The sequence below is a fragment of the Triticum dicoccoides genome, chromosome 6B (assembly GCF_002162155.2).
Source record: "Triticum dicoccoides isolate Atlit2015 ecotype Zavitan chromosome 6B, WEW_v2.0, whole genome shotgun sequence".
Lineage (NCBI taxonomy): Eukaryota > Viridiplantae > Streptophyta > Magnoliopsida > Poales > Poaceae > Triticum > Triticum dicoccoides.
Genome location: NC_041391.1, coordinates 689,675,872 through 689,687,377, shown reverse-complemented (window position 1 = coordinate 689,687,377; position 11,506 = coordinate 689,675,872). Strand labels below are relative to the sequence as shown.

General features: G+C 44.1%; 1 protein-coding gene across 1 annotated transcript; it reads left to right on the top strand.

Annotated features, from left to right (window-relative positions):
* The first annotated feature begins 701 nt into the window (after nt 1-701).
* LOC119325878 (cytochrome P450 72A15-like) lies at nt 702-2,881 on the top strand. The gene is made up of 4 exons (XM_037599597.1): nt 702-1,268; nt 1,422-1,666; nt 1,830-2,214; nt 2,294-2,881. The coding sequence occupies exons 1-4, from the start codon at nt 753-755 to the stop codon at nt 2,717-2,719; spliced, it is 1,572 nt and encodes a 523-aa protein (XP_037455494.1). The 5' UTR covers nt 702-752; the 3' UTR covers nt 2,720-2,881.
* Nucleotides 2,882-11,506: the final 8,625 nt, after the last annotated feature.

The window sequence follows — 11,506 nt, the reverse complement described above, 5'->3', positions numbered from 1 at the left end:
CTCTAGCCATCCTTGTCTAGCACCACCAATGGAGGCACCATCGATTGGAAACCAAACTATGAAAAAGGCATTGTTCTATGGCCTCTCTATCTCTCTCTCTCTCTCTCTGTGTGTGTGTGTGTAAACAAAATAATGTACAAGCTACATAGATTATCCGACTATACCGCCTATAGCAATAATGCGTCATGGCACATCCTCACATGCATTGTTATTTCCATGATCCATTCTAGTTAGTTCACATTGCAAATGTGTGTTTTGTACTCCATATTCTAGGGACATACCCAAACTCACCCATTTCAAAATGTTCAAGTTTGGCTCAAAATGTCATGTTTGGTTCTTTAGTGTTACAAATGAACCAATCGTGCGTTGTTCAGCACTACGTCCAAAATCTGTAAAATATTTTAAGGCAGTACTACATCCAACCTCCCCACAGAAAAGTCTGAGCTCAAGCCAAGCAACAGGAAGCAGAGAGGAAACAGCGCCCACATGGAGGCCTGCCGCGTCACCGTCCATAATCTGCCCAACCAGATCTGTTTCTTCTCCACCAAGTTCCTTGGGAGCAACGGACCAATGGTTGACCAACTGTCCACAAGCAGGTGCAAGAATCCTTAGACAAATGGGCACCATTGGAATTCTGTGGGACTGCCTTCTATATATTCCGTCGCCAAACCCCTCACCCACTCATCAAGTACACAGTTCACTCTCATCTATCCTCGATCTCTTCCTCCATTTTTGGCTCGAGAAACAGAGCAATGGTTCTTGGACTGCTGGTGAGCCCCCCAGCCACGGTGCTATGGAGCCTCCTGGGCCTGGCGCTTCTCTGGCAAGTCAAGCGGCTGATTGACTACACGTGGTGGCGGCCGCGGCGGCTCCAGCGGGCGCTGCGCGCGCAGGGCCTCCGCGGGACGCCATACCGCTTCCCCGTCGGCGACCTCGGAGACTACGGGCGGCAGGGCAAGGAGGCGTCGTCCAGGGCGCTGCCGCTGCGGTGCCATGACATACGCGCCCACGTCGCGCCGTACCTCTGCAACACCGTCCGGGAGCACGGCAAGACGTGCGTCTCCTGGTTCGGCCCCGTCCCCAAGGTGACCATCGCCGACCCCGGCGTCACGCGGGAGGTGATGTCCAACAAGTTCGGCCACTTCGAGAAGCTCCAGTTCCCGACGCTGACCAGGCTCCTCGCCGGCGGCGTCGCGGTCTACGAGGGCGAGAAGTGGGTCAAGCATCGGAGGATCCTCAACCCGGCGTTCCATGTCGAGAAGCTCAAGGTAAGTGTAATTTATTTACTATTACAGCATTTCTTTACCAGACTACTGTACTAGCAAGCTAGTATTAGTTTCAATTGAATAGTTTTACTTTTACTACTACTACCATGAGTAAGTTCGTTACTGAAGATCACGCATGGCTCCCTCAATTTCCAGCTCATGATGCCAGCATTCTCTGCATGCTGTGAAGAGCTTGTGAGCAGATGGACTCAGTCCCTTGGTTCTGACGGTTGGTGTGAGGTGGATGTTTGCCCGGAGTTTCAGACCCTCACTGGAGATGTCATCTCACGCACCGCGTTCGGCAGCAGCTACCTCGAAGGAAGAAGGATTTTCGAGCTGCAGTCTGAGCAAGCCGACCGCATTGTGGCAGAAGTTAAGAAGATCTTCATTCCTGGTTACATGTGAGTACCTCCCTAACACTTAATCATGTGAGTACCTCCCTAACACTTAAGCCGACCGCATTGTTTTCCTGATTTAGCAGTGAATCCATATTTTGTAAATGTGCGTACTCATTTAGCATACCCAATTCATATATATGTACTGATATCCATAGGAAACTTGCAGGTCCTTGCCTACAAAGAAGAACAGATTGATGCATCGGACTAATAACGAGATTGAATCCATTCTACGAGGTCTAGTTGAAAAAAGAATGCAAGCTATGCAACAAGGAGAAAGCACCAAAGATGATTTACTTGGCTTAATGCTTGAGTCAAACATGAAGGAAACAGACGACAAGGGTCAACCCATCCTAGGAATGACAATTGAAGAAGTGATAGAGGAATGCAAATTGTTCTACTTTGCAGGGTCGGAGACGACATCGGTACTGCTCACTTGGACAATGATCATACTGGCCATGCACCCTGAGTGGCAGGACCGTGCAAGGGAGGAGGTCCTTGGCCTATTTGCGAAGAACACGCCCGAGTATGACGGCTTTAGCAAGCTCAAAACCGTGAGTAGATTTTGATATTGCAATACTAATGCCAAACTGATGGCAACTAGAGTTTTAAAATTTACCACTCTACTTGTAGGTGACCATGATTCTTTACGAGGTTCTCCGTCTTTACCCGCCGGTCGTTGCATTCATGCGAAAAACATACAAGGAGATAGAGATTGGAAGCATCACCTACCCCGCAGGTGTGATCATCGAGCTGTCCGTGCTACTTATCCACCATGACCCCGACATATGGGGAAGCGATGTGCATGAGTTCAAGCCAGAAAGGTTTGCTGATGGGATTGCGAGGGCATCCAAGGATCCTGGTGCCTTCCTCCCATTTGGTTGGGGTCCACGGATTTGCATCGGTCAGAATTTTGCGCTGCTTGAGGCTAAGATGGTTTTGTGCATGATCCTTCAACACTTCGAGTTCGACCTTGCCCCGACGTATTCTCATGTGCCGCATAACCAGAAAATGTTGCGCCCCATGCATGGTGCACAAATTAAGCTCAGGGCAATATGATGATGAGCATTATAGCAGTGTGCATGATATCATTTTATTACATAGTGTTTAGTGGAGCGCCATGTAATAAGCTTTCATACTTACATATGTTTGAAATAAAGTCCAGTCATGTTGCACATCTGTAACACTACCAAAAATATATATTTTTATTCTTGATTATAATTTTTCATGTTGTAATGTGGAAAGGAATATACCCCCTTTTTTCGCTATCCTTCCTTCATGTGCCTATTAAGATGCCACTTCATGAATATTGACTCTTTAAAGGAAAGTCAAAGGGCACTAAGGGTCCATTTGTTCTCATGAACTTTCCCTAAGTCAAGGGAAATATCCATTGGAGGGGAAAACCAACAAGATCAATACACATTCAGGAGTGTGCAAAAGGTGTGGGAAGGAGGAACATTACTTCCACCTTTGCTTTGCTAATGAGATGGCCTGGAAATACAATGGGCCTTAGATGATAACTCGATAAGCAATAATGATGATTACATCCCCTCAGCCCTCTAAGCCACCCTTATGTGCTATTCGGAAAGGTGGCAATAACATATTTTTCAATGCTAATAAACAATGGTGAGTAATGCAGGTCATCTAAGAAGCAGGTGTGAACTAACAAAATAAAGAAGGCAAGCAAGTGAAGGACATTGCGCCTACAACGGAGAAGGTCATATTCTTTAACCAATATTTCTATCAAAAAGAACGAGTTGTAAGAGCATATGAGGGCCAAATATGTATGCGATTGCAAGGATACATCTTGGGAAAACACATCAAACATACTTATAAATTTGCACATGCATATTTTTAAAATTAATATTTTAACATTGTGTAATTTAGTAAAATTCTTGAATTTTTTTCAAAATTTTAAACTCATTTAAAATTCACAATAAATTCTAATTCATGCATATTTTTCAAATTTGAGATTCTTTTACAAAATCTTAAACAACTGTACATTTTATAATTTCCCAAAATTATCATAAACCCGCCTGTTTTTTTCCTTGGAAACTAGACCAACATAAAAAAATGTCACCAAAAAAAAACCCAGCGAAGAGCCAGGTTCGGTGAACAAGCTGAGTGGAGCTAGAAGTCCTATGAAATTGGGCCGTGCAACACAAACGACACATGATGAGCTGCTTCGCCAGTGGGCGCCTCAAATGCCGCAGCTCCTAATCCGAGCTTAGGTCGCTGGATAGCGACCTACCACACGCTCGTCCGTTCTTTTCTTGGTCGGCGCACTTTTGTTATGCGCAGGGAGTCGAAGAGTACGGTCAGCTGACTAGTTTTTTCTTTCACCGATTTTGGGAAGGTTCTAGAACCTTCGCTAAACCATTTTTTCTTTTTCTTTTGTTCCTTGTTCTGGTTCTTCTTATTCTTCTGTCATTTATGTTTTAATTTTTAGTTATTTTTCTTTTTCGATTGTGAATATATTCTAGAAATAAGGACATTTTTTTAAAACAATTGTGAATGTTTTTCAAACCCGTGAACATTTCTTGAATTTCTGTACAACTTTTCAAATTCTCAGATATATTTTTCAAATTCATGAATATTATTTGAATTCATGAACATTTTTTGAATCGGCCGGCAAGTTTAGAATCGACAAACATTTTTAAGAATTGGAGAACACCTTTTCAAATTCACAAATATTTTTGGAATTGATGAACATATTGAATCAGTGGACATTTTTTTATTTGATTAATATTTTTAAATTTTGAGAACAAATTTTGAAATTCGTGAATTATTTTTTAATTTTGTGAACGTTTTCTGAATTTGTAAACATTTTTTAATTCATGAAATTTATTTAAATACCCAAAAATTGTCAAATAATTTTTTAAAAAAAATACCAAACATATTTTTTTGAATTTGAGATTCATGAACAATTCTCAAAGTAAAAAGGAAAAAAATGAAAGAAGAAAACAAAAAAACAGGAGTGCCCAAACCCCACATGGGCCGGCCCAAATATTCTTTGGCGCAGGGGGTGAGCGTTGGTTGTCTATTTGTGACCTACGCACTAAATAGGACGAAATCACTAATTAAAGGGTACCCTTTGCATAGGTCACTAACAAAAGTGTTCATTGTCATGTGCGCCACTTGTCACATACTGAAAGTTCTTCCTTTTTTTTTGTAGATTCGTTTATCAAAATGTTTTATCTCCTAAACCGTGCGTCCAAATGATGAACCGTTTTCACCTTGGATTAGTTGCATCGAGATTTTTGAAACTAGATCCCATGTTAATAGTTTCGACAAGCTTTTTTCACAACAAAACCCGGTAGAAAAAACGAGCCAGAAGCACAGTTTTGTTCCCACTTTTTTTTCCTTTCTGAGAGGTTGTGCCTCCACGAGAAGCAAATCTATATCTCTCGCGAAATAAAAAGATGCATTTCCCCCATTTTCTGAGAGTCACACTTACGCCTCTCGCGGAAGCATACTATGCCTCCACGGGAAACATATCTGTGCCTCTTACCGAAGCAACAAAAATGTATTTTTTTTCTCTTTCCAATAAGCACAACAGTGACACTCACGGAAGCAAACATATGACTCCATGAGAAGCAAATATATGTCTCTTGCAGAAGCAAAATAAACCATGAGAGGCACATTTATACCTTTTCCAAGAAACAGATCTATGCCTCTAGCGGAAGAAAAAAAATGTGTTTTTCAAGAGGCACAACTGTGCCTCTCTCGGAAGCAAATACGTGTCTTTCGTGAAAGCAAAAAGAAAATGTTTCTCGGCGTAATTTTTTTTCTTGGGAAGCTAGGGAAAACCGGCAGAACGGAAAACCAAAGAAACAAGAAAACAAAACTCATCGAAAAGCCGAAAACGTGTATAGAAAAAAAATACGTGGAACAACCCAGCACGCCACACATGACGTCGGCTGAGAGCAAAGTGACCCTTGCAGGGCTCCGGCAAGTGGTGCCCCTTGCTTAGTTGCTCCCCTTCGAGAGCGCTGGAGTTCCACTTCTATTTTTTTTTTTGAGAAATGAGTTCCACTTCTATTTGTGTAGAAGAGTATTTCAAAGCCCAAACAAATTGTTGCGATGCCATTGGCCAGCCCACCAGCACGCCCCATGCCCGGCCCTCGAAAACTTTGCTTTGACGTGAGCCGACAACGTGCAGACCGTTCCGACCTCGAATTGAGCGTGTGCCGGGAAACATTCATGCATCCTGCCGGTGGTGGGTACATCGGTGCCCAACCTCGACGCAATCAACCTGCTCCAAGTGGTCTACAAGTATCATTTAGTTTCTAAGGCTGGTCATAGTGGGGAGTAACTTAGACTAGTAACATGCATATGTTACTAGACTATGTTACTACCTCTATAGTGGATAGTATCATAGATGATCTCATCTATTGACATGCATGACACATAGTAGTATCACATTTATTATGTTACGGTATCTACCTATGTTACTATAACCATCTTTCTCTTCTTTAATTGCTTGCCACATAAGCATGTTTGCGAGTCAAAAGTGCATGATACTACTTATGTTACTCCCACTATGGCCAGCCTAAGTGTCTAGTGTTAGAAGAATCCGTAAATCTTTGCTACTCTAAATCTCTAATATAGGTTGGATTTTCATGTTTTTGAATGTCAATTATTAATTAGCTAGTGAAAGCTAAAAATGCACTTTGATGTTTACCTATAAACAAGTTCATATTGGTAGAAATGCCCGGTTCTGGCTAGGGTGCATGGGCCCCTGTCGCCCTGCTCCCTTGGCGTGCCTTCGTGATCCTTGTGGACAGTAGCAAATACCATCTTTGTTTATGTTTCCTTGATATAGAGATTTTCTGCGATCACAAAAAATTGAGAGCGGGAAACCTGCCTTCTAATAAATTAGTAGTAGGTTAGTCCAGTAATATATAATATATTGCATAGATATTGGCATGTAAACTTCAAAACTTATATATGCCTTTAGGTCGTATCACCGTCTTTCTCTAAGTTAAAAATTATAAACTTGATTTGTTAGAATAACTTTCTTTAAGTCTTTGCCCTGATACTACCACTGGATCTGGTACCTACATGTTGATGGTCACGATTTAGATAGTTACACTGGTTTTCAAGGAAATCTCTTGGAATATCTTTAGTGATCATTTGAGGCTTTATGATCCAATTCTTTCCCCTATGGATTGCGTAATGTGGCTCCCCGACCCATCTTGTAGGAGGCCCCTAAGTATCAGCCCGGAGATCATAGTCCTCTCACATGCAGTCTAACTTGCATCAAACTGAACTTCGATATATTAGAACACACAGGGGCACTGAAAGTGCGTTATATCGACTAGAGGGGGGGGGGGTGAATAGGCGATTTTTATGAATTCTTCACTGAGGAATTTGCTGGTGAGGAAATTCCTTTGTGAAGAACTACTTGCAGCGGAATAAGTACTCATAAGTAAACATAACAGAACACAAGCATAGTCATCATGATGAATTAAAGACAAGCACAGAGTACAGAAAGCGTAAACACAGGATAACACAGGATGAAGACGAACAGACTGAAGAAATTGAACTGAGGAAATTGAGAAAGTCTTCAGTCAAAGTCTTCAAACAGATATGAACAAGCAAACAACACAGTTATGAGGAAATGAAAGAGTTGAGGAAATAGAACCAATAAGCTTGGTGAAGACAATGATTTGGTAGACCAGTTCCAACTGCTGTCTCAGTTGTACGTCTGGTTGGAGCGGCTAGGTATTTAAACCCGAGGACACACAGTCCCGGACACACAGTCCTCACCGTATTCTCCTTGAGCTAAGGTCACACAAACCTCGCCCAATCACTCGTGGTAAGTCTTCAAGTGACTTCCAAACCTTCACAGACTAGGTCACTCGGTGATCCATAATTCCTCTTGGATGCTCTAGACCATGACGCCTAACCGTCTGGAAGAAGCACAGTCTTCAAAGGTAACAAGCGTCGGATCCACGCAGGATCAAACTCTTCAGTGATGCTCATCACTTTGGGTATGAAGATGTTTGGGTTTGGGTTTTGGGTTTTCCTCACTTGATGATTTTCACTCAAAGTCCTCGGAGGATGGGATGCTCTCAAATGACAAGTGTCAGTTTCTCTCGGAGCAGCCAACCAGCTAGTGGTTGTAGGGGGTGGCTATTTATAGCCTAGGGAGCAGCCCGAGATGATAAGACATAAATGCCCTTGTCTGATCTGACTGTTAGGTGGTAGGATATTTTGGGATAGCTGACGCGTAGCACAACAACGGTCGGAATTTTGACTATCAAATTCCTCAGGGCTATCATGTTCCTCACTGTGTAGGCAATCCGTGTTGGAAATATGCCCTAGAGGCAATAATAAAAGGATTATTATTATATTTCCTTGTTCATGATAATTGTCTTTTATTCATGCTATGATTGTATTATCCAGGAAATCGTAATACACGTGTGAATACATAGACCACAACATGTCCCTAGTGAGCCTCTAGTTGACTAGCTCGTTGATCAACAAATAGTCATGGTTTCCTGACTATGGACATTGGATGTCATTGATAACGGGATCACATCATTAGGACAATGATGTGATGGACAAGACCCAATCCTAAGCATAGCACAAGATCGTGTAGTTTGTTTGCTAGAGCTTTTCCAATGTCAAGTATCTTTTCCTTAGACCATGAGATCGTGTAACTCCCGGATACCGTAGGAGTGCTTTGGGTGTACCAAAGGTCACAACGTAACTAGGTGACTATAAAGATATACTACGGGTATCTCCGAAAGTGTCTGTTGGGTTGACACGGATCGAGACTGGGATTTGTCACTCCGTATGACGGAGAGGTATCTCTGGGCCCACTCGGTAACGCATCATCATAATGAGCTCAAAGTGACCAAGTGTCTGGTCACGGGATCATGCATTACAGTATGAGTAAAGTGACTTGCCGGTAACGAGATTGAACGAGGTATTGGGATACCGACGATTGAATCTCGGGCAAGTACCATACCGATTGACAAAGGGAATTGTATACGGGGTTGCTTGAATCCTCGACATCGTGGTTCATCCGATGAGATCATCGAGGAGCATGTGGGAGCCAACATGGGTATCCAGATCCCACTGTTGGTTATTGACCGGAGAGCCGTCTCGGTCATGTCTACGTGTCTCCCGAACCCGTAGGCTCTACACACTTAAGGTTCAGTGACGCTAGGGTTGTAGAGATATTAGTATGCAGCAAACCGAAGGTTGTTCAGAGTCCCGGATGAGATCCCGGACGTCACGAGGAGTTCCGGAATGGTCCGGAGGTAAAGAATTATATATAGGAAGTCGAGTTTCGGCCATCGGGAAAGTTTCGGGGGTCACCGGTATTGTACTGGGACCACCGGAAGGGTCCCGGGGGTCCACCGGGTGGGGCCACCTATCCCGGAGGGCCCCATGGGCTGAAGTGGGAGGGGAACCAGCCCCTGGTGGGCTGGTGCGCGCCCCCTTGGGCCCCCCTGCGCCTAGGGTTGGGAACCCTAGGGGAGGGGGCGCCTCCACTTGCCTTGGGGGGCAAGGCACCCCCCTTGGCCGCCGCCCCCCTAGGAGATCCCATCTCCTAGGGCCAGCGCCCCCCTGGGGACCCTATATATAGAGGGGGGAGGGAGGGCAGCCGCACCCTTGCACTTGGCGCCTCCCTTCCCCCTTGCTACACCTCTCCCTCCCGCAGACGCTTGGCGAAGCCCTGCCGGGATCCCTGCTGCATCCACCACCACGTTGTAGTGCTGCTGGATCTTCATCAACCTCTCCCTCCCCCTTGCTGGATCAAGAAGGAGGAGACGTCTCGCTGACCGTACGTGTGTTGAACGCGGAGGTGCCGTCCGTTCGGCACTAGGATCTCTGGTGATTTGGATCACGACGAGTACGACTCCCTCAACTCCGTTCTCTTGAATGCTTCTGCTTGATCTACAAGGGTATGTAGATGCACTCCTCTCTCTCGTTGTTGGATGAACTCATAGATTGATCTTGGTGAAACCGTAGGATTTTTTTTGTTTTCTGCAACGTTCCCCAACAGTGGCATCATGAGCTAGGTCTATGCGTAGTTCTGTTTTCACGAGTAGAACACAAATCTGTTGTGGGCGTAGATGTTGTCAACTTTCTTGCCACTACTAGTCTTATTTTGCTTCAGCTGTATTGTGGGATGAAGTGTCCCAGACCGACCTTACACGTACGCTTACATGAGACAGGTTCCACCGACTGACATGCACTAGTTGCATAAGGTGGCTAGCGGGTGTATGTCTCTCCCACTTTAGTTGGAGCGGATTCGATGAAAAGGGTCCTTATGAAGGGTAAATAGAAGTTGACAAATCACGTTGTGGCTTTTTTGTAGATAAGAAAACGTTCTTGCTAGAAACCTATTGCAGCCACGTAAAAGATGCAACAACAATTAGAGGACGTCTAACTTGTTTTTGCAGCAATTGCTTTGTGATGTGATATGGCCAAAAGTTGTGATGAATGATATATATGTGATGTATGAGATCATGTTCTTGTAATAGGAATCACGACTTGCATGTCGATGAGTATGACAACCGGCAGGAGCCATAGGAGTTGTCTTAATTATTGTATGACCTGCCTGTCAATGATTTAACGCCATGTAATTACTTTACTTTATTGCTAAACCGTTAGCCATAGTAGTAGAAGTAATAGTTGGTGAGCAACTTCATGGAGACACGATGATGGAGATCATGGTGTCATGCCAGTGACGAAGATGATCATGGAGCCCCGAAGATGGAGATCAAAGGAGCTATATGATATTGGCCATATCATGTCACTACTATTTGATTGCATATGATGTTTATCATGTTTTTGCATCTTGTTTACTTAGAACGACGGTAGTAAATAAGATGATCCCTCGTAATAATTTCAAGAAAGTGTTCCCCCTAACTGTGCGCCATTGCGACAATTCGTTGTTTCGAAGCACCACGTGACGATCGGGTGTGATAGATTCTAACGTTCACATACAACGGGTGTAAGACAGAGTTACACATGCAAAACACTTAGGTTATCTTGACGAGCCTAGCATGTACAGACATGGCCTCGGAACACAGAGACCGAAAGGTCGAACATGAGTCATATGGAAGATACGATCAACATGGAGATGTTCACCGATGATGACTAGTCCGTCTCACGTGATGATCGGACACGGCCTAGTCGACTCGGATCATGTAACACTTAGATGACTAGAGGGATGTCTAATCTGAGTGGGAGTTCATTAAATAATTTGATTAGATGAACTTAATTATCATGAACTTAGTCTAAAATCTTTGCAACAATGTCTTGTAGATCTAATGGCCAACGCTCATGTCAACATGAACTTCAACGCGTTCCTAGAGAAAACCAAGCTGAAAGATGATGGCAGCAACTATACGGACTGGGTCCGGAACCTGAGGATCATCCTCATAGCTGCCAAGAAAGCATATGTCCTAGAAGGACCGCTAGGTGAAGCACCCATCCCAGAGAACCAAGACGTTATGAATGCTTGGCAGTCACGTGCTGATGATTACTCCCTCGTTCAGTGCGGCATGCTTTACAGCTTAGAACCGGGGCTCCAAAAGCGTTTTGAGCAACACGGAGCATATGAGATGTTCGAGGAGCTGAAAATGGTTTTCCAAGCTCATGCCCGGGAAGAGAGATATGAAGTCTCCGAAAAGTTCTATAGTTGTAAGATGGAGGAAAATAGTTCTGTCAGTGAGCACATACTCAAAATGTCTGGGTTGCACAACCGCCTGTCCCAGCTGGACATTAACCTCCCGGACGAGGCGGTCATTGACAGAATCCTTCAGTCGCTCCCACCGAGCTACAAGAGCTTTGTGATGAACTACAATATGCAGGGGATGG